This window comes from Camelus dromedarius, chromosome 2 (assembly GCF_036321535.1).
Source record: "Camelus dromedarius isolate mCamDro1 chromosome 2, mCamDro1.pat, whole genome shotgun sequence".
In the NCBI taxonomy this organism is placed as follows: domain Eukaryota; kingdom Metazoa; phylum Chordata; class Mammalia; order Artiodactyla; family Camelidae; genus Camelus; species Camelus dromedarius.
In genome coordinates, this window is record NC_087437.1 from 33,046,375 (window position 1) to 33,070,787 (window position 24,413).

At 35.9% G+C, this 24,413-nt stretch overlaps 1 protein-coding gene across 5 annotated transcripts in view; it reads left to right on the top strand.

Annotated features, from left to right (window-relative positions):
• Positions 1-2,811: 2,811 nt before the first annotated feature.
• Positions 2,812-24,413, top strand: part of MLF1 (myeloid leukemia factor 1) — a 38,388-nt gene continuing 16,786 nt past the window's right edge. For all 5 annotated transcript variants that reach the window (XR_837647.3, XM_010986348.3, XM_010986338.3 and 2 more), the window contains exons 1-2: positions 2,812-2,982; positions 22,772-22,919. Coding sequence is in view for 4 of the 5 variants with exons in the window: in XM_010986348.3 (XP_010984650.1) it covers positions 2,936-2,982; positions 22,772-22,919 (195 nt within the window). In the remaining variant the exon portion in view is untranslated. The remainder of the gene's footprint in view (positions 2,983-22,771; positions 22,920-24,413) is intronic.

The window sequence follows — 24,413 nt, forward strand, 5'->3', positions numbered from 1 at the left end:
CTCATTCCTCTGAAGGTAAGTTCCAGGACTTATGAATAGTACATCATACACACCAGGCACATGCTGCCTCAGGACCGTTGTAGTGGCCTGGAATGCTCTTCTAATAGATGTCCACTTCCTTCCAGTGAGTCTGCTCAAATTTATCTTCTCAATGAGGTCTACAGAGACCTCCCTATGTATAATTGCACACCTCCATTCCCCTTACCATTTTTTTCTCCTGACACCTATCACCTTTTAACATACTACTTTCTCATCATTTATTTTTGTTATGTTCTCACAAGAATATAAACCCCAGGAGGACTGGGATTTTCATCACTTTGGTTCACCAACACCTCAATGTTTAGATCAGTGCCTGACAGAGTGTAGGCACTCAATAACTATCTGTAAAATTGAATTGAATTGAATTGATTTGAATATATTCCCAATGAATTTTCTATTTTTTAGTTTGGGTCCATTATTTAGTTTGTCAGCATGATTTTGAAAAATATTAACCTGCCTTCATCTTGCATCTTTAAGTGTGGCCCATCATCCACATTCCATGCAGCTAGCCCTCCCCAGGGAAAACTCCAGGTACCCCGCCCAGTTCAATTACTGGGTGTGTGAACCTTGGCAATTTTCTTAGCCTCTCTGTGTCTTGGTTGCATTACCTACAGACACAGAGATAAAAAACATTGCTACTCTATAAAAATCCAATGAAGATTCAATTATTTAATGCACATGAAGTACCTACAACAGTGCCTGGCACACACTCAATAAATATGAGCTATTGTGATTCTTTTAACAGCCAAGCCCAGGACTCTCTCTCCTTGGGCCTGATCTGCAACTCTCTTCTCCCCTGCTCTGGTATTCATCCTCTCCAGACCCACCTCTTCTTTCATCTCCTACCTCTTACCCACCCAATCTGAACTTAGGAGGTCTCTTTAGTTTCAACTCTCCTTTATCCTCTGCTAACTTTTTTTTTTTCCCTTAAGCATTTGCCATTAGCCCCAAACTGCTTTTAAAAGCTTTAGGAAATTCCCTGACTAACCTGTGCCTAGACTAAAGCTTTCATGTTTTAACAATGTGATTCTAAAATCCCCATGGGAACAAGAGGAAAAAACTTTTCACAAATTGCTTTATTGACCTTAATCCAGGACTATTTTAATACTGTCATTTTTTTTTACCAATAACTTCCCCATTCCATTTAATTTTTTTAAAGGGTGGCCTACTTAACATCTTGGGCTGTATTATTTTAAAGAGAAAATAATTTCAGTTCTTCTAAAACATTTTTATTGAAACTAACTAAGAAGAACCCTAATATGTATATGCTCTCTGAATTTCATTCTGAGGCCATAGAGGAAAATATCCTCTTCCCTGGAAGGACTGCGCTACCTTAACTTGGGCTGTGAAGTCGGCCCTACCTCATGCCACCAATCTCAGGAAAGGGGGGCTGCCAGAGAACTTGGCTAAAGGTGGGGAGGTAAAAGGTCCAAAGGATTAAATTTCCGGCTCCCAAAATAACCCCTGAGTACTCCTGCCGCCTCCGTATCAGGCCCTGCAGGCTTCTTCGTGCTGGCTGGGTGCCACCTCCCTGGCCCAATCCCAGGAGGCCCTGTGCAGCCATAGATGACCCTCTATCCCCACAGGACAGCCCTCTAGAGAGGCTGGGGATCCCACTGAATTAAGGATGGACATGCAAGGTGCATTTTCTCTCTTCTTAGACTCATCATTCGTCTCTTTATTTTATGTTCCTTCTTTTTTTTTTTTTTTTTCTTTCTCTCCTCCACTTGTCTCTAGTCTCCTGGAAAGCCTTGGAACAGTGTTTTTCCAAAGCTCAGTAATGTGAGAACTACTGTCACGATATCCTCTCACCTGCCCCCAACATGTCCAAATCCCAACTATACTAGTTTCCTTAGATTAACTCATTTTTTCACTTAAATTTTTAAAGACTAGCTATTGATATATAGCACCACTTTAAATGTAAAACCAGTTTCACTTGCCATAAATAGAAGGCTCACATATAAATGCAATTAATACAAAAATATATAGTAGTGGAATTTTAGTTGGCTATGGTTGCTTGTTGCAGGCCTTGTACTTGAGTCCTACTCTTTAAGTAACGCTGGAGAAGTGTTAAAGACATACCAGCATCATAGTGAGGCTTGCTCCTTAAATAGGGACTGGGATGAAGACAGAAAAGAGCAACATTCTCATCTGATTTTCAAATTACCATGCCTACCTAAAACTTTAGCATTTCCCACTTTGGGAAACAGTGCATTCAGTTTAGGCTCACAAAAGTCCTAAGTTTTGTTGAAATCTGATAGGCCTCATCCCATTTCCCTCAAGTACTGAGTACACTATTTACTAACTTCACTCAGAAAATTTTTGCACATTTTTTTTTGTTATTTGTTCACATAATTTGTTCACAGCTTCTGACCAGCCACCACAGAGTGTTTCGGATATAGAACTTTGGTGTGGATCACAAAATGTGGCCGGTGGAATGGGTCTTTGGATGTCATTTAGCCCAAATCTTGATCCATCTCCATCTTCCCGAAGAGACTTGGGATTCGAAGCCCAGGGCGATTTGCCCAAGGTCACATAGAGGGTAGACTAATTTTTGTGTTCCTGCAGCCCAGAGAACAGGCTATCTCGTCCTGCAGGAGACTTCACGGTGGTTTGCCTGGCTGGAGCGAGGCCAAACTTTAAGCCTCCACTGTGTTGATCGCGGTTGCCACGGCAGCGGCACATTGTTCCCCGCCTCATCTTGGTGACGTTACGGGACCAGCGCCCAATGGGAAAGCCGCTCTCCGCCAGGCACCGCCTTTCCCAGCCGGCTCGGCCGTCGCGGCCGGGAGGGAAGCGTTGACAGTGCTGCGGAGGCTGGCTGGGGTCGCGGCCGCGGCAAGTGACATCGTTTTCCAATCTGTCCGCGTCCGCAGCCGCCCGACACGGAGCCAGGATGTTCGGGATGCTGAGCAGCAGCTTTGAGGATGATCCCTTCTTCTCGTGAGTGTCGGGGCCCGGGACCCCGCGGCCGCGAGGGAATTCAGGGATCTTGAGCGGAGCTGTTAAGGGAAAAGAGCGAGTTAAAACTCGACAGACGGCGAGACGGAATTCGGGTGACTACCGGAGGCAGCTTGAGGGAGAGGAAGACATGGGGACGTGAGAGGGAAGGGAGAAGAGGGTTTAGTGGGATGTCAGGGCGAGGAGAGGAGAGAAGGATTCGGGGGCGTGAGGTGGGGGTGGGGGGCAGTCGAGCAGGCCCCCCTCCCCAACAAACCCGGGTGTGGGCTGCTCTCAACCTGACGCGACTTCAGGTACTGCGCACCCCCCACCCCCACGCTTCCTGCGTTCGGGAGTCCAGTCTTCACAGCTGCAAAGGCGTTGCTTGTGACGAAACTGCCCTCTCGGTGGACCGTCTGGTGAGGATTATGCTCACAGGACCCACGCTTGTTTCAATTTCAAATGAGGGGTAGGGAATACTTAATAGAGGACAAGTCTTCGAAAAGGGAAGCGTTTTAAAAACAGTATTGTCCATTATACTTGTTTATAAGAATATTAAGTTAGAGTTGTGCTGTCTCTCCCCTCGAAGTGGTTGGAAGTTGCCAGGTACACTGTTTTGTTTGCTTACTTTGTTACAAAGGTAGCCTTGTTTGGAAAGGGACTCTTCTTTCTGTCAAAAGTAGGGCAGGGAAGCAGAGAGAGGGTGCATTTAACACCTCAGGTAAACAAGTGCCAACCCCTGTAAACGGTTCCAAGTGAAATAATGTGGTGCCTTAAAACGAAGGCATCCAGAAACTAGTGGCATTATGATCTCATTTTCTGGGTTTTGTCTTTTTTTAGTTCTTCCTCTAGCGATTATGTAAAAGAACACAATCTAGTTGGATCCCTAAAACAGGAAAAATTGTGTTACTTTTTTGCCCATGTGTTTTGCCAGTTTGAATTTCGACTTGCTGTCTTAATTTATTTTGATCACTTCTATTCTTTATGCAACTTGGAGACCATTTTTTAAAAGGTTAAAATATTAAGTTTACTATGTAGATTTTTGTTTGCTTTTGAAGGAAAATATTATATTGGCTTAAATGTGTTAGTACTATATTAAAACAAAATGTAAAAGTAATAATTGAAAAGAAATTAACAGAACAAAAGATGAAATGATTAATGTAGAAAAATTAAATGATTAACTTTTTATTCTAAAGGTTATTCATTATAATTAAGGGGTATACGGACTCAGGCAAATTTATTATACTGTTTTAGTTAACTTGTTTAGGAGTGGTTGGGACCTTTATGATCAGTGTCGTTTTAACAAATTTCAAATTGTATATTATGATTTCCTCTTTAAAACCCTCTGAGAGTAGGGACTAAATATATCCATAGAGTAAATGAGCTGTTGAGGTGGTTCTTATGTAATTGTGACATCAGTACAATGGGTGACAGTTAAGAAGATTATGACAAAGCTTTTGAGTTGTATTGTCCTTGATTATGTCATAAAGAGCAATGACCTTAACCGTGAATGTATAATCAGTACCTTCTTTAAAATGTCAAGCAGAAGTGTAATTTAAACTCTTGGGTGACTATTTCTGAGCAAAGGCAATGAACCCAAGAGTCTGGGTCAGAAATAGTAACAGACCACAAATAGTAGGCATACATCAAAGGACACTCTTGCCCTGCGCTTAGGACAGATAGGACCACCAGTTACATGTCAGTAGGTCTTTCAGTCATCACTCTGTGGCCTTCTTCAAATGCAGGCAGCCATGTCATAAAAATCTGGGATAAAATTATTGTAATTAACTTTATAAAACTAATTTATACTTATAATTTTTTTGCTTCACAATTAATAATATAGAGAATAAATGTAATTAGGGGAGGTAATGGAGAAAGAGAATATGAGTTTAGTAATCTGTCATTTGTCCCACTCCTGTTACCCGAACCCCAAACAAAATGAGTATCCATTACTTAACATAAGAAATTCATAACGATGACAGGTTCCTTATTAAATCATCAACTAACCTTAAGGAACACAGAAAGGTTCCATGCTTATCATCTTTTATATAAATATCCCAATTGCTAACATTTTGGGTCTGGTCCCTAGTGGCTATTTTAATGTCTGACATGTAGAAAGTATTCAATAAGTAATGTTTAATAACAGTCTGATGTCGTTTACTCTGTTTGTAGTTGATGTGGTATTTAGTTGATTGCTGGATTGCTGAAAGTAATCAGCTGGTCCCCAATTTACAATGGTTCCACTTAAGATTTTTCAACTTTGCAGTGGTGTGAAAACAATACATATTCAGTAGAAACCATACTTTAAATTTTGAATTTCAGTCTTTTCCCAGACTAGTGATATGTGGTAGAATGCTCTCCTATGAAGTGGGCAGAGGCAGCAAGCCAACTCAGTCAGCCACGCTGTCACTAGGGTGAACAACCCATCCACTCACAACCATTGTTTTTCACTTTTAGTACAGAAATTGCATAAGGTGTTCAGTACTTTATTGCAAAATAGGCTTTGTTTTAGAGAATTTTGGCCAACTGTAGGCTAATGTGTTCTGGGCACATTTAAGGTACACTAGGCTAAGCTATGATGTTTGGTAGATGAGGTGTATTAAGTGCATTTTCGATGTACAGTTATTTTCAACTTATGATGGAGTTATCAGGACATGACCCCATCGTAAGTTGAGGAAGATCTGTATTTACATTCAAAGGGTGCTATTGTTGATGTTGGCACTTTCTAATTTAAATGCTACCATTTTCTAAATAATTCATTAGCTCAGAATCAGGGTTATCAATAACAAGCACACACTACCAATTTGCTAATTCATCAAAAGTGGCAGACAAAAAATTTATACTTCTTGGACATAAAATTTGAATTTTTCAAAAAGTAAAGACTGGGTAAATACAGTGGTCAAATTGTTAAACACTAAGGATTTTAAAACAAAATCTGTAGCTTTGAATTCAAATATATTCACTTTCAATGTTCATCTTCCTGTAACAGTACATGTTAAATATTTTATCAGAAAAGTAAAGGGAAACTTTAAAAGTGATATTTTAAAGTTTGGTGTTTTATTATGTATTTGAGACTTTTTGGTATATCATAATATGTTTCAGAGCTGAAGTTTTATCAGTGAAAATTGCCTCACAGTATACCTTCATATATATCTTTTAAAATAAATAATACTTGTAATTTGGTTAAAAGCACTAAGACTAAAAGCTAGCACTTCCTGGCATGCAGCTTTCCCTCAAGAATACTACTTTCTCCTCTGATTTGTATTTGCTTAAGAACAGAAATATGGATGGATGGATAGGAAAATTAATTTGAGGTTAAAATGGTTTGGACATCTATCCTATACCCTAAAAAACTGATTATTAAATATAAAAGTTTACGTATATGTAGTATAACCTAGAAATTTCTACGTTGTACAGAAACATAAACTTTGAATCTTCTGAGCTATAGAAATGAAATCCTGATCATGCAAGTCTACAAAGAATAGCTGTGTTACCACTTATCAGCTGTTATAAAGACTCAGAAACAGGTTGGCAAATCAGCCTTATTCTTCATCATAAATTGTTAACATTCCTTTAAGCCACCCAAACTCTCCATATGGGCGCCATATTGTGATGACCACAATATGGTTGTTAAAGAAACCCTGCATATATTCACAGGATGTTACTTTTTTTAATCTCCTTGCTTTCATCAGGGGCTAACATTTACATGTCTATAATTCTGTTTTTAATTTTTAAAATTTATTTACTTTGCTCTTTGGAAGTAGTGGGAGGATACTGCTTTGACCAATTCGCTGAGATGAAAGTGAATGTAATGCATTCCACATATAAGATAGGCATTGACTGAGATAGTCATTTTCTTGAGTGAGAATATTGCCATGGCAGGAAATAAAATAAAATCACCTTATTAGATAACTAGGCTGTTCATTTGGGGCATCTTTGATTTGTTAGGTACAAACTTGAGTTAGGAGCCAGGGAGCACAACATGATTATGACGTAGTTGCTGGGTCAGGGAATGCCATTTGGTACCATCTGTACTTACAGAATGGGAAGAAGCCATAGTCACTCCTACAACTCTTTTAACATCAAAGCCTTTTGCCATACCACCACTGTAAACTGTGCTTCTAAACGGCAGGAAAATAAAATTGCCTATGGAAATGTAATTCATTCTTCAAGTATTTCTTCGTTTTCTACTATATGCCTAGCCCTGTGGTCTCTTAGAAATTTGTAGAAGTCAAGGCCCATGCCCTAAAGATTCTCTTGTGAATGTTGTATTATTTCTAGTGTCAAAACTTAAATCATCTGATGTATTTTCTTTATGGACCCACATACCTCATTGAAACTAAGGAACATTACTTTATGATCAAGAGAGTCATAACAATCTGCTTATGCTACTATCATGTGTAGTGGAAGGAAGGAGTTTCCCTTGATGGATGGGACTGCTATGTCAATTATCTGAGACCCTGCATAATAAAGAGTAGCATAAATCAGTTGCATTTCTTTACACTAACCATGAATCAACAGAAAAAGAAAGTAAAGAAACAATCCCCTTTAAAATAGCACCCAAAGTAATAAAATATCTGGGAATAAATCTAACCAAGGAGGTGAAAGAATTGTACACAGAAAACTATAAACCATTGAGGAAGGAAATTAAAGAAGACTTTAAAAAATGGAAAGATATCCCACGCTCTTGGATTGGAAGAATCAATATTGTTAAAATGGTCACACTGCCCAAGGCAATCTACAGATTTAATGCAATCCCTATCAAATTACCCAGGACATATTTCACAGAACTAGAACAAATCATAATAAAATTTATATGGAACTATCAAAGACCTAGAATTGCCAAAGCATTACTGAAGAGAAAGAAAGAGGCTGGAGGAATAACTCTCCCAGACTTCAGGCAATACTGTAGAGCTACAGTCATCAAGACAGCATGGTATTGGTACAAAAACAGACATATAGACCAATGAAACAGAATAGAGAGCCAAGAAATGAACCCACAAACTTTTGGTCAACTAATCTTCGACAAAGGAGGCAAGAATATACAATGGAATAAAGACAGTCTCTTCAGCAAATGGTGTTGGGAAAACTGGACAGCAGCATGTAAAACAATGAAGCTAGAACACTCCCTTACACCATATACAAAAATCAACTCAAAAGGATCAAAGACTTAAACATAAGACAAGATACAATAAACTTCCTAGAGGAAAACATAGGCAAAACATTATCTGACATACATTTCAAAAATTTTCTCCTAGAAGAAATAAAAGCAAGAATAAACAAATGGGACCTAATGAAACTTACAGGCTTCTGCACAGCAAAGGAAACCAGAAGTAAAACAAGAAGACAACCTACGGAATGGGAGAAAATCTTTGCAAATGAAACCGACAAAGGCTTGATCTCCAGAATATATAAGCAGCTCATATGACTCAATAAGAAAAAAAAAAAACAACCCAATCCAGAAATGGGCAGAAGACCTAACAAGCAATTCTCCAAGGAAGACATACAAATGATCAAAAGGCACATGAAAAAAATGCTCAATATCACTAATTATCAGAGAAATGCAAATCAAAACTACAATGAGGTATCACCTCACACCAGTCAGAATGGCCGTCATTCAAAAATCCACAAATGACAAATGCTGGAGAGGCTGTGGAGAAAGGGGAACCCTCCTACACTGCTGGTGGGAATGCAGTTTGGTGCAGCCACTATGGAAAACAATGTGGAGATTCCTCAAGAGACTAGGAATAAACTTACTGTATGACCCAGGAATCCCACTCTTGGGCTTGTATCCAGAAGGAACCCTACTTCAGGATGGCACCTGCACCCCAATGTTCATAGCAGCACTATTTACAATAGCCAAAACATGGAAACAGCCTAAATGTCCATCAACAGGTGACTGGATAAAGCAGAAGTGGTATATTTATACAATGGAATACTACTCAGCCATAAAAACCGACAACATAATGCCATTTGCAGCAACATGGATGCTCCTGGAGAATGTCATTCTAAGAGAAGTAAGCCAGAAAGAGAAAGAAAAATACCATATGAGATCGCTCATATGTGGAATCTAAAAAACAAAAACAAAAATAAACAAACAAACAAAAAGCGTAAATACAGGACAGAAATAGACTCATAGACAGAGAATACAGACTTGTGGTTGCCAGGGGGGTGGAGGGTGGGAAGGGATAGCCTGGGATTTCAAAATTGTAGAATAGATAAACAAGATTATACTGTATAGCACAGGGAAATATACACAAAATGTTATGATAACTCACAGAGAAAAAAATGTGACAGTGTGTATATGTTCATGAATGACTGAAAAATTGTGCTGAACACTGGGATTTGACACAACATTGTAAAATGATTATAAATCAATAAAAAATGTTTAAAAGAAAGAAATAAAAGTAGCATTAACCTTTTTTACTTAGAAGCACAAGTATCTATATTCTTGTACAGGCTAGTAAAATTGTAACTCTGGGAAAAATATATATATAATATGTATTTGAGAGAGTCTTAAAAACAGGAACTTATTCTTAAGTGAAATATTATCAGCCTCTTAAAAAAAAAAACTGTATGTTGATATTCCCAGGAGACCCAAAATCAATCTAGGAGTTAAGGCTTTTTGTTGGGGAAGGTATTTCCTAGCTTCTGATAGGTAAATAATATGGAGTGGAAAAAATGTGTTTGGTGCCAAGTTTCATTCTGTTTGATTGTGGTTTGCGTCAGCAATCTTGTAAGAGATAGTATGGTCATCATAATAGTATAAGTAAATTTTTCCTCATTTATTCATTGAAAATGCATTCTCATGGGAAATCTGTAAACTATAGAAAATTTGGTGAAGGAAATCATGCAACCCAAGATTTTAGATACTATCATTATTTTGGTGTATTTTGTTTCTATTTTCTAGATATGAAATTGTTTTCAAAATTGAAACCAAGCTTTATGGTTATAAATACAGTTTTTCCTCAACACATACCGTAAACATTTTCCTAATCTTTAGATATTCTTTAAAGCATGAATTTAGTAGCTGCAAAATATTACATCCTGTGGAAGTGAAAAGAATATTTTTCAGATAAATCTTTAACCACATTTCAAATTATTACTTTAGAGTAGTTTATGTACACAAAATGACCAGTTTATAGGATATGAACTTTGTAAAGCATCGTTATATTTTCTAATTTATTTTCCTAGAAGAATGAAACATTCATTTTTGAAAGAGAACAATATGAATAGATAGAAAAATATAATAACTCTTCTTTTTATATTTTATAAAACAAGCTATGTATTAGCTTAATTTTTGAAATATTAACACAGCTTCTTGCTACCACAAGAGACTTTGGCGTTGTTAAAAATTCAAGCTTGAACGAGAGAAATCTTAAAGTGTTATCTCCAAGCAGCTGCTGTTTTGGGTAGACATGAGTTGAACTCAGTCTGGGGTTCAGCCAGATTTCTCCCTGAATGGCTCAGACAGGTGCAAAAGCCAGACTGGGAGCCCACTTTTGTCTTAATGCTTTTTCCAACAGACAGTCTTTTGTTCATGTCATCCAAAAAAGTAAGATTTTTTTTTAGCATTTGCTGTACATATAAATATACCTACTCCTATTTAAATAAAGAGAAACCTGGGCAACATTTTAACGAGCCACAGTTAGTTGTTGAATTTTTAGCCCAAGTATAATGCAATCAGAAAAATAAATCTCATTAAGTGTTCTGTTTCTATAGGAAAATAATAGCTGTTTAATACTCATTTATTCACTGAAGAAAACTTGTATTCCCTGAAGTATCTTTCTTCATTGCATTTGACTCTCATTGACATCTCTAAAAGGAAAGTTGACTGGTTTTCTTAAGTAACTGCATATTAATGAGAGTGAACACTTTTTTCCTCCACATTTGGACCTGTATTCTAAGCTCTAAGTGTCCAGTGAGTATGGGGATCTAAGCAAAAGGACTCTCTCTTGAATCATCCATTCTAAAACATCAGATGGTATGAAATCCTTTAACTCTACATAGTTCTATTCCTTTTTTTATTCCTTAAAGATTTTTATTATGAAATGTTTAAAATATATACTACAAAAGTAGTGCAGTATAACAATACTGTGTCCTCATCACCCAGAATTTCAAAATTTACAGCTGCTTTACTCATCTCTATTGCTGCTGCTGTCTTCAAAATGTCTTAAAGCAAATTCCAGACTTCCTCTCATCTCACTTATATGTATTGCTAAATACATCTCTGAAAAATATTGTCTTCTTACATTACCATAATGCCATTTGTACAAGTAACAAAATTAACAGTAGTTTCAGTTTCTTGGTATCATCTGGCACTGAGTATCATCTAACTAGGAAATACTTTGGAATAATCTGGTTTTTGAAATAAAAATTAGAAATTCTTAAGACAACTCATTTATGGGTTTTACAACTACTTGAAACTCTGTCTCTTTAAGTAAAACTAGGGAGATGTATACACCAAATTCTGATTCCTTAATTGAAACTAACTTCTGATCTTCAGGTCTTGATTTGGGAAAGTGTAAAACTACTGACCCATTTAATTTTTAAATTGTCACAACTTCTTCATTGTGCTGGTTGCCTATTATTCTGCTAAAATAGTGATTTCAAACTTTTAATAGGTGGCAAATCTAGGAATAGTAGTCTGTTAAGTTTTCCATGCCAATCACTCCTATCAATAAGACAAAAATTCAAAACTAAAAATCCTATAAAAATTCATGGGAAAATGATCTTATTTATAATATTTTTCTGCATTGTATGTATAATATTTTTCTGCATTTTATGTATAATATCTTTACTTGATTAATCCTTAATATGTTAGTCTGTTTTTAGTTGGAAAGGAGGAAATATGAGTAATATGTAAATAAACCTAATGCTCTAGTGTCTTCATTTTATCATATTTCCTAAGTGAATTTAGTACATTTCTGTAGATAATGCTGATCATTCAACTAAATATTTTCTTCATTCTGAGAGACTCAGTTACTAATTTGGTTAAGAATAGTTTAATTTTTGGATTCCTGTTGAAATTTTTGTATTCTGTTGCATGAAGAGCATCCTCAGCCTGCACATGCTGAAGAGCTCTTTCTCTTTGTGACTTTGCATAAAATTTGTCAACAGAAAGGAGGCTAGAAAGTAGTCAAAGCAGTGTCCCCTGGTGGATGGTATGTGAAGGACAAGAGTGACGGCAGGAGAACACACGAAGTAAGAGTACTGATGTGTTACAAATTTTTAGAATCTGGATCAATTATCCAGACCAGCAGTGGTCCTAATGCAGAGGTGGTTGAACATTATTGTGCCGGTCAGGAATGCAGAGGACCTGGTGTCAGTCGTGAATACATTTCTTTTTCTACTTAACAGTTTCCTTTAAAACAGTTCATACTGCCCAAGATCTGTAGGGCAAAACCATCTGGAAACACTCTCATAAACAGACTCCTTATTAGATTTATTTAGAGAATACTCACCTTTTCGTTTTTTCACTTTAATACTTTGTAGTATCATCAGAGGTACCTGGGAAATGGCACTGCTTTCTGAGTAGAAGACTAGATTATAATTCCTGGAAATATTGACACCTAGTTCTTTATTTTTAGTAAAACTTCACTGCTGAGATATTGCTTCTGAAATGCAAAGCAATAATTTAATAATTTAGTTAACCATAGTAGTTTAAACAAAAAGAATAAATCCTTTAGATAAGTTCAAAACACTCACCATTACGCCATTTATGGTAGAATCAATTTAATGATTTGAAACATTCTACATAGCAAATTTCTGCATTCAATTTTCAGAAATTATATTCAAGTTTAAGGCAATGAGACATCAGAACTACACAGAGTTTTTGGAGTACACCTTCTGTCTTAGCATATTTTGAAAACTAATGCCTAATTAGAAACACCTGAGAAATACTAATTTATTAAAACATAAAACTTTGTAGCATGTTACCATGAATACCAAAATTTGAGAATCTTTAGGATTTTCACAGAGATAAAATGGCATACTTTATTTTACAGCATGTTAGTGGGAATTGCCAAGAAATAAGCTTTTTTTTAACTATTATGAAAAAAAACACATTTATACAGCCCAAACTGAATATTTACATTGAATTTGGAATTGCAGAATTTTTTTCCCATTTCAGTTTTCCATATTTACAAGTGCACCATGAAACTTTACAAAAAAATTTTTAAAAACCTATAAAACTTAGTAACATCTAACATCTGGCAGTTAATACCTTATTTTATAAAGTATCAAAGTGCTTTACATTTTCAAAAGTGTGTTTTTGAAATATGTAATACATGTTTATGGCAAAAACTCATACAGTACAGTAGGCACAGTAGACCTGCCTCACAACAATATGGATATAATTAACAGTAAACTATACACTTAAAAATGGGTAAGATGGAAAACTCATTGAGCTGTACAGTTAAGATTGATCTGTGCACTTTTCTGTGTGTGCTATACGTCAATAAAATAGCTTATTTTAAGACCAAAAAAAAAAAAGACTCCTTTCTCACCTTTGGCCCTCAGCCATCTATCTACTCACCCTCTCAGAATGCAACCACTGTACCGTTTTGCTGCATAGCCTCCTAGGGATATATTCTATACATTTATAAGCATTTGTGCATGGATTTTTTAACATGAGTGGAGGTGGTATACTCTATATCCTGCTAATCCTTCCATATCAGTACATAAATATCTGTCTGGAGATTTTAAAGATGGCATAATATTCCATTTAAATGCTTTTAAAGTGCTGAAAAGTCTTTCATGGCTCTTTTCCTATCCTTTTTTGGTTATTGTTCCATCCAGAAACATCTGTGGGCCAGATAATTTTGTACAATGGATGGAGCAAGCAAGATGCGTTCCCTTTCTTCCAGTAGCTTCTAATCTAGGAGAAAAGACAAACAATATTTTCTGTATGTTATTTTATTTTCAGGTAGTCTTTGTTTTATAAAGAGGACTAACACAATCAGCAAGACTTCAATTGTTTTTAACTTGAATTTTTAAAAAAAATTCCCCTTTTACTCCCAAGAACAGTAACCTATGCCTTTTTAAGGGAAAGAAAAGAAAGTAGAAAAAATAGTGAAGAGTACTTAAAAGAAAAATGATTAAGTAGTTGAAATAGTCAATCTTATTCAAAAGTCCTAGAATGGGAATTAAGGCTGACAAAAATAAGCGTATACCTGCCCACCTACATTGATATTTGGTTGTGGGAAACAAAATTTACTCTAGCAATTACAGGCAGAAAACAATTTATTACAGGGCATTAAATGGCTTAGAGAATCACTGTGATGGCTGAAGAAACAAGATTCTAGACTGAACTTTCAGGAATGACTCCCAAAGTCACATCACAGATTCAGACCACAGAGGGAGCAACTGCCACTTCCAGGGTTAGGAGTCACTGAATCGGGAAGCTGCCGCTGCTCCTGGCTCCGAAGGTGTTGTGTACCTGCTAGCATGTAAGCAAAATGGATTTCACTTCCCTGTCCCCCAATACCCATAAAGCTCTAGTGATGAGACACTCAGGGTTCTGTTAATACTGCTACAGAGAAACTACGTACCTCTGTGACTGTGCTTACCAACAAAGAGAAGTAGTCATCCATATAGGCTCTGCTGCACCTCTGCCTTCCAGTTCTCAATTAATTGCCCAAAATTGGCAAAACCTAAATCCAGAATCTTAGCTTCAGTGGAGTAGTCTGTTAGGCCTTGGACTGAATGAGTTTTGGGAGGATGTGAAAATAGGAAATCTCAAATACTGAGCCAAACTAAGCACAGCTTCTCCCTCCTAATTCATATCTATAAAGTCACTTGAAATACTTTTAAGCATTTGTGCTCTGAAATTAATTTCTTTATCTTGTTCAAAATATGTAAAAAAATTGCACGTATTTGAGGAAAAGTAACATCATGAAAGACAGAAGCTATGCTCACCAAACAGAAGAACCAACATTTAAGGAAACAAAGCTAATGAAACAAAGACTATAGAAAGTGTAATTAATATCTTCAGGAGACTCCATTACCTTCAGGAGTGTGGCCACGAAAGATCCAATGTACCAACCCTCTTGGAGATAACACTATAATGGCAGGATAAAATACAAAAACAACTTTCTGGAGAAGGTACTAGAGAATGATGACAACCAAATAGAAAATCTAGAACTGAAAAATACAATATTTTTAAGGAAAATATTCACTGGATGGGCTTAACAGTAGAATGGAGATGACATAGGAAAAGAGTCACTGAACTTGAAGGTTAATAAAAATCAATCTGAAAACAAACAAAAAAATAAAAATATTTTTTGTAGGAAAATATCAAAATATCTAACATAGGTGTAGTTGGAGAAGAGGATAAAGAGAATGAGGCATATAAATTAGTTGAAATAATAATGAAAATCACCAAATTAGTTTGGTGAAAGATAAAACTTTAGAGAGTCAAGAAGCTGGAAATATGGATAAGGATAAATATGGATAAGGATAAATATGAAGAAAACTATGCATATATCCATCATAATCAAACTTCTGAAAGCCAAAGATAAAAAGAAAAATCTTGAAACAAAAGAAAACAATACATTAACTGTATACAGGAGACTAATAATTTGAATTACCTTTGGCTTGTCACCAGACACAACAGAGGCTAGTAGACAGTATAAAACACTTTTAAAGTGCTGCAGGGGGGAAAAAAAAAACCTGACAACTTAGATTTATCTGTGAAACTATTCTTTAAGAATAAAGGGTGAAATAAATTATTTTCTGATAAAACTAAGAGAACCTGTTGCAAATATTCATACCCGCAGAACAAGAAATGTTTAGGTTCTTTAGTGAAGAGAAATGATATCACATGGCAAGTTATTAATATTAGGATATTAAGGAAAGAAGAGTGTCAAAAATGTTAAATATATGGCTAAATGTGAAAGAGCTCCAGAGATGTCAGAGGATAGTGCAGTCATTAAAAAAACAAAACAAAACAACTAACCAGAGATAAACAGAAATTTAAAATTTGACCTTAAAAGTTAAAAAAAAACCAAAACTGTTAAGCAGAATGTTCACAACCAAAGACTGTATTAGTAACCTGGGAAACCAAGCCAAGAAATTTCTTTCAATATGCAGCACAAAAATCACAGAGGGTTAAAACTTCTACAAGGAAGGGACAGATAGAAAAAGAATAGTAAATACACACCCCAAAAAATAATTTAAGAACAATTTCTAGAACTAAAGAAAGGTTGAAATCCTTAGAACTCTGATTGAAAAGGGAAATTTAAGGATTGACAGGATCTTTTTTTAAAGTTCTATACTTGGACCCATGACAATGTAATTTTAATATAATAAAAATATATTTTAAAAAATCATAAACTTATGAAGACTATAAATTTCTTAGAAATAATAAGAACCAGATTGTCATCAGACTTAAGCAAAAATAAGGGAGATAATGAAGCAATGTCTTCAAAATACTAGGGGGAAATTATGTAGATTTCTATGCCCAGATAAGCCATCGTGTCAATTTGAGTGTAAAATAATTTAGACATATGACTGCTCCAAGTTATTCAAATTACTAGATGTTAGAATCCAGGAAGAAAATAATAAGATGAAAGATTCAATGGTACATGAAATGCCCAAAATATGCAAATGCAGAAAGTACGTTTGTGGCTGCCAAGGGCTACAGGACGGGAGACTGCCAACAGGTATGGAATTTCTTTTTGAAGTGATGAAAATGTTCTGGAATAATAGTGGTTGCACAATTGTGAATATACTAAAAGCCACTGAACTGTTTAAAAAAAAAGATTTAATGGTAATTCAGAAGTAAACCAAACTCAACTTTTCTTGATGGAGGGAGATTGAACTAGAGGACCTGCCATCTCCTTTATTCTTCCCATGGAAACAGACCTCACCCTTTCCTCTCCTGGAGCTAACACAGGACAGATAAAAACCCAACAAACAGCCAGCTCGTTCCTGAAGTTTTGAATTTGGATGACTTGGAGAATAATGACTATGTGTTTAACAGAAATACAGACATAAGGAAGAAAAGCTGGCTAAGGAAAAAGACAATGTTAGAAATGTTAGGTTAAATGAATTTTTAGGATTGAAAGAAGAGAAACTATAAGCGTATCACAGATACAAACAAATCATAATACAACAAACAGTTATATGCCAACAAATTGGACATCTAGAAGAAATGGATATTTTCTAAAGACATACAAACCTCCGAGACTGAATCAGGAAGAAGTAGATAGTGAAGAAACTGATCATTAATAGTGAAATTGAATTAGTAATCAAAAACTCCCAGCCAATAGAAGTCCAGGATCAGATGGCTTCACAGGGGAATTCTACCAAATGTATAAAGAAGAGCTAATACCTATCCTTATCAAACCATTTCACAAAAAAAAAAAAATGAGGGGGGAACACTCTCAAACTCATTCTAATGGGCTACTATCACCCTGATACCAGAACTAGACAAAGACACTATAAAAAGAATTACAGGCCAATATTTCTGATCAATATAGATTCAAAAATCTGCAATAAAATATTAGCAAACTGAATTCAACACTATATAAAAAGCATCACACACCACGATCAAGTGGGATTTATTCCAGGAATACAAGAATGGTTCAGTATCCGCAAATCCATCAGTGTGATATGCCACATTAACAAAAGGAAAGATAAAAATCACATGATTATCTCATTAGATGCTGAAGAAACATTTGATAAAACTCAATATCCATTCATAATAAAAGCTGTCATCAAAGTTGGTATACAGAGAACGTATCTCAACATAATAAAGGCCATATATGACAAACCCACAGCTAACATTACTCAATGGTAAAAATCTAAAAGCTTTTCCTCTAAAATCAGGAACAGCCTTCTCTTGCCACTTCTAGTTAACATAGTAATGGAAGGGCTAGCTACAGCAATCAGAAAAGAAAAAGAAAAAGAAAAAAAAAGAAAAAGTCTCCCAGATTGGAAGGGAAGAAGTAAAACTGTCACTGTTTACAGATGACATGGACAATATATAGAGAACCCTAACGTCTCCACCAAAAAACTATTAGAATAAATGAATTCAATGAAGTTGCAGGATACAAGATTAACTTATAGAAATCTGTTGCTTTTCTATAACAATGAAATGTCAGAGAAAGCAAGAAAGCAATCCCATTTAAAATCACATTTAAAAGAGTAAAATACCTAGGAGTAAACTTAATCAAGGAAGTGAAAGAACTATACTCTGAAAACTATAAGATATTGATGAAGGAAATTGAAGATGATACGAATAAAAGTTTTAAAATGTCCATACTAGCCGAAGCAATCTACAGATTTAATGTAATCCCTATCAAAATACTCATAACGTTTTTCATAGAACTAAAGCAAATCCTAAAATGTACATGGAACCACAAAAATCCTGAATAGTCAAAGCAATCCTGAGGAAAAGGAACAAAGCTGGAGGCATCATGCTCCTTGACTTCAAACTATACTTCAAAACTATGGTAATTAAAACACCTGAAACTAATATATAATATTGTAAGTCAACTATACTTCAGTAAACACAAAGACTTACTTGGATAGAAGTAGGCAAATGCTCAATAATTTATCATTATTTGCAATTTATACTCTGAGTACTTCAGAAAGTATTACAACTTCCTGGTCAGGGCTCTGTCCCCACTGCCTGGCACAGTGCCTTTTACATGGGTATTCAGTATATGTTTGTTAAATAAATGGAGACCATTTGCATCAAAACAAGCAAAAATTGAACTAGAGGTCCGTGATAAAATGGTTGAAGAGGATTGATTAATGTTTATTCATTTGAGGTCCTTAGAACATCTGCATTAGGGTTCTTGAAAGGCTTGTTGGAATGCAGATTACTGGGCCACGCTCCAGAATACTGACTCAAAAATCCCTGGTGTATGTGTCAGGAATCTGCATTTTACTGAGTGCCTCTGGGGACTTTGAAGCATGGTCAAGTTAATAGAAAGAATCCACAGAGGGGAGAAAAAAGACCAGGTAAAGTCCAGAGAAATTAAGTCTTTAGAGGGCAGTGCTTCTCAGCATTTTAACATCATTCACAAGTAGAAAACATTTGCAAAGCACCTTGGGGTACAAGGAGAGACTGATGGAAGCTGGAAGTAAGCAGCCCCAGGGCTTTCGAGGGTTCAGGCCCACCTGGCTGTTGCCCCAGGGATACGGTATCAACATTTTGACCCACCAGTAACCTATCTCATGCTAAGGAAGCTCTGTCAAGGGTGAGAAGGAAGGGAGAATTTAAAGGAAAAATTTATCAAACAAGGTTGAGAACAGTGCACTGCCCCTGAAGTTAACAGATGCTGCTGAGAATTCAAGGGGTAGGGACAACCTTTGGGTATTAATAATTGGAAGGTTAAGGGAATCCATGGAGTTTTAATGCAGAGGTAAAGGGAAGGAAAAAGGCATTTAAGAAGAAGTAAAGGGAATGAGCTACAAGGAAGTAAAGGACACAAGCATAGGGGACTGTTGGAAGGTTGTAAGAACTAAAGAAAAGGAAATAGTAGCTGGAAGAGTATCGGGAACATGGCGAGGGGAGGGAGAGGGGAAGTATAATAGCAGCCTTTCTTTGGTACAGCAAGAACAGAAAGTTTTCATTGACATGGATCATAAATTGATTACTTAAAAAAACCCTTTGTAATCATTTAGTAGTCTAATAAAGGACTTCAAACGTCCCTTTGAATTGTAACAAGAAGTAATAGTTACAAATCAGGCTGTCAGTGCAGAGAGAATGCTGCCATTGGAGTGGATACTTCTTCAGAAGCTGGTGCTTTCAGAGTCTCTTTTGGCTGGTCCTAATTCAGGTTTATGTTCTCTAATCTCTTGTCTCTATCATCAGCTCTAGACATCCCATTCAGCATGAGTGCCAGGTTAATCACAAGCTGTATTTTGTAGCTTTTCAGTCTTCTAAGACTATTTTATGTGGACTGGCAGAAACAGTTGGAAATTGCTTTAAATACTGTGATTTTAGGAATATGTCTATGGTAGACAGAATAGTGCCCCCTTAAAGATGTCCACATCCTAATCCCCAGAAGCTGTGAGTGTGTCATTTTACATGGGAGGGGGCAATTAAGGTTATAGATGGAAGTAAAGGTGTTAATCAGCTAACCTTAAAATAGGAGAGTAACCTGGATTATCCAGGTGGGCTCAATTTAATCACACGAGTCATTTAAAAATATGGACACATCAGAGAGAGATTTGAGAATGTTATGCTGCAGGCTTTGAAAATGGGGAAAGGGGCCACAAGCCGAGGAATGCAAGCAGTCTCTAGAAAATAAAAAAGGCAAGGAAACAAATTTTTCCCTGCAGCCTCCAGAAGGAACATAGCCCTGCCAGCACACTGATTCTAGCCAAGTGATACCTATTCTGGGCTTCTGACCTCCTACAACTCCATAACAGTAAGACAAACAACCTGGTTTTTTAAATGGAGGAAAATTTGAACAGATGTTCTATCAAAGAAGGTATCTGAATGCCATGTAATATAGAATAAAACCCCAATGGGATATTATTATACCACCACTGAAATGGCTAAAATTAAAAAGACTGACAATACCAAGTGTTAGCAAGAATGTAGCCCACTGGAACTGTCAGTTTACCTTTTTTTAAAGTTCAACACACTCTTACCATACAACCCAGCAATCCCACGCCTAGGTATTTTACTCAAGAGAAATGTTAACTGTGTATACACAAAGAAGCTTTATTCATAATAGCCAAAAACTAGAAACAGTTTTGTAATAATATTGTAATGTAAATCATACGTATACAATGGACCTAGCAATAACACTTTAAGTAAACTGCTGATAAATGGAATGAACTACAGATAACATGGATGAATCACAGAAGCATTATGCTAACTGAAAGCAGCTAGACGCAGAAGACAACATAATGTCTGATTCCATTACGTGAAATTCTGAAAAAGACAAAACTGTAGTGACAGAAAGCCTGTCAGTGGTAACTAGGGTTGGATGGAGGTAATTATCTGCAAAGGAGCAAGAGGGCACTTTGAGGGCGATGGAAATTTTCTACAGCTTGATTGTGGTGGTGGTTGTGACTATACATTTTTCAAAATTCATCAAACTGTACATTTAAAATGGATAAATTTCACTGTATGTAAATTATACCTAAGCAAAGCTGAATTAAAACAAAAAACCTCTTAGTAAACACAAACACACACAAATCCAGTTAAGTGGCTTGCTCATGAATTGCACTTGAAGCTTTTTCTTTTTTAACCTCCAAGGTTACATATGAATAAATCTGAGCTCCCTTGGGATAGGTTTATGTATATAAATACTGCAGAACTCAGAGAAGCTCTTTCTGCCTGGAACTGAAGGAAGATGGAATTTTCGAGCTTTCTCATGATCACATCAGAAGATTAGAATTTATAATTAGAAGCGGGTGACCTAAGGCAGATGAAAGTGAGGTGAAGTCTAAAAGGAGAGCAAACTATAAGGGGCTTCAGTCCTAACAGGGGGCTACAGGGAAGAATAAGGTTGTCTTGGTAAAGTGAGCACCAGTGGTGATGTGCCTTAAGTTCTAGGATGAGTAATAAGGAATTGACCAATGGGTCAGTGACTTTCCGACAGAAATGACATTACCACTGTGATAAGGCAAAAAATTTTAGATTCTTGATTGAGATTTGAGATAAATGGAACAACATCAGATTAAAAACATGGATATTTACATGGCACGAAGAAGAGGGCCTGGAGTGTGATTATTGCTTTATGTGTTTTTAAATAAAATACATCGCTTTTTTATTAGAAGTATTTGATAATAGAATAAAAGGGAGTGGCATTCATACATGAGCTAAGAAGATACAGGAAATTAGCATTCAACAAACTATATGCATCAGATACCGTACTTTGTGCCTGATTTCAGATTACATGATTTAATCTCCACAGCAGGGATATGTGATAGTAGCCTCATTTTACAGCTGTGGAAACTTAGAAGGAAAGCTGTGAATCCTAATTAATTAAGGCACTATAGACACAGAAGGGGCATATTCCTCAAAGGCTCCTGAAGGACTACATGAGTTATGATCGCTAGTGATGCATGTCCACAAACCACACCCAGAGCTAGTGAATTCAGTTAGGAGGTTGGGGGCGAGGGGTGCCAGGAACTTGCATTTCTAACCTGTTCACTAGTTGATTGGTAACTTCAAAAATAATTTGAGAATCACTATCTTGAGACAGAAGATATTTTTACTATGTGGTGATTTCTAGTATTTAGAATTCTTAGAAACAAAAGTTCACCTCAGAGAGGTGATCTGCAGCTTTGTCTTTACTAAAATAATGTTGTATCTTCATGGTGTTCATAACATAGGTATAGTTCTCAATGCTCACATTCCATAAATAAGTTACAAAAATAAACAAGTCAGCATTCTTTATTAGCTCTCGCTAGAATTTATATTGTTGACTGCCCAAAGTGACCTGTACCTGGTAGCAGTATCTTTCAGAGTCCTTTTTTTGCAGTTTCCTTTAGTGCGGACTTAAGCCACCTGAGATGTGTTACTTTGTGTTTATCAACTTTATACAGTAAGTGATAAATAAACATGTATTTTAACCATTATAAAATATACATACATATTTTAACTATTATACACAAGTGAATATGGTAGATAACAAATAGAACAGGTTTTGTATTAGTGAATAGTGAGTCTTTATGGGATAAATCTATTCTCCTAAATTCTTCCTTTGTCTCTTTAACAAGCATATTAGTTCAAAATAATTCTTTGTAGTATTAAGCTGCCTACTTACTATTTAAATTCCAACACTTACTCTTACACGATTACATGTATTTTCAACAGTGATTCTTTTATTGCACACCGAGAAAGTATGCGACAGATGATGAGAAATTTCTCTGAACCTTTCGGAAGAGACTTGTTCGGCATCACTGATGGTAGAGGAAGAGCTCGTAATCATACGGGACATGAGGATGGTGAAAATTCCTTGACTGTAAGTTCTTTACTTTAAAGTTAGTGAAGAAAACTGTTACGAGGGAACTATGGGAAAGCTCAATTCTTTTAACAATGCTTTTTTAATTGTATAGCATTCTACTGTGCTACCAAAACTTTTAACACGGTAGAGTTATAAATTATAAGTCAAACTTAAAGCATTGTTTTCTATATATATATAGGTTTTTTCTCTCACCTTATAATTTACTCCCATGTATCAAATTAGAACAGACAGGGAAATATCCTTCCTGTCCCCTACAACACTTTTTTTCTGCTTTAAAATAGCATCCAAAGCTATAGTATATGCTTATCTCCGTTGGGCCAGGAAAAACCAGTCTTCTGCATGGCTACCTTGGACCTTCAAAACTTAGATTAACTTTTAACTATATCCAAAAGCCTTGTATAACTACAATATGTTTTTATAGTCTTGTCTGAGAGCAAAGCTAAAAGGTTACAAACCATACTCAGCTCAAACCGCCCCCCAAAAAAACCTAGGATATTTATATACCTTAACTAATTTCTTTCCTGCTTATTTTATTTGTATTGCTTTTTCAGCCTCAGGAATGGAAGTTCCAGTACAACAAATTCACAAAAGTTTCTAAAAGATAAATCTCTGCAACTGAAATGTAGATTTTTAGAGCTCAGTAAATATGAGTTAGTCAATTGGGAAACTTTCAGAATCTTCTAGAAAATTTTTTCTTATTTTCTGTTTGCAATAATCTTAAATAGAACAAAATGTTTCAAATACTCCTAAGAAGTTTTGGATAAAGTTGCATTTTTCATTTAAATAAAAGTAATCCTTACATTTTCATATGCATATTATTCCAATATATATGTTATTCACATTCCAATTAGTTTTTTTAATTAGTTAATTGTGGTATCATATATATTTTTTAAATTTTAGGACTATAAATTTCCATAAATGTCTAAAGTTAAGTTCAAAGGAAAAATTATCAAAGAGGGCAGAAAATATCAAATCAATTATGACATTCTGAAATTTTACCTTTCATGTGAGCATTGAAATATTTTATAATGCTATAGCCACACAACCATCCAACCATAACCATATAACTAGCAAGGAAGAGTAGGGCTGTACATAGTATTTGTATTTATGTGCATAAATGAGCTACTCATAACCTTTGTGGAAGAAGTAAGAAGTGATGATTTTATTCCCTTGTAAGCATAGAAAAGAGAGTTGTTTATAGTTCATCTGTAAAGATCTCATTGCAAATGCCTGTCACATCAGCTGTAACTCTGCTGGTCACCCACTGGAAGTAGAACTGTTTCTTTCCTGGCTACTTGTTTAAAACATCTGAATGTTTAGTGAGCTGGAATAAGAAATATATAACCAAACAAAGAGATAAATTTCCATGAAACCACTTTGTAAGATTTATAATTTAGAACTGTTTGTATTTTAGCTTGCCTCATATTTGCCTTGCCAGTGTGGCTTGAAATCAAGTTTTGGGAACCAAAAAAACCCACATAGCTGAAGTAA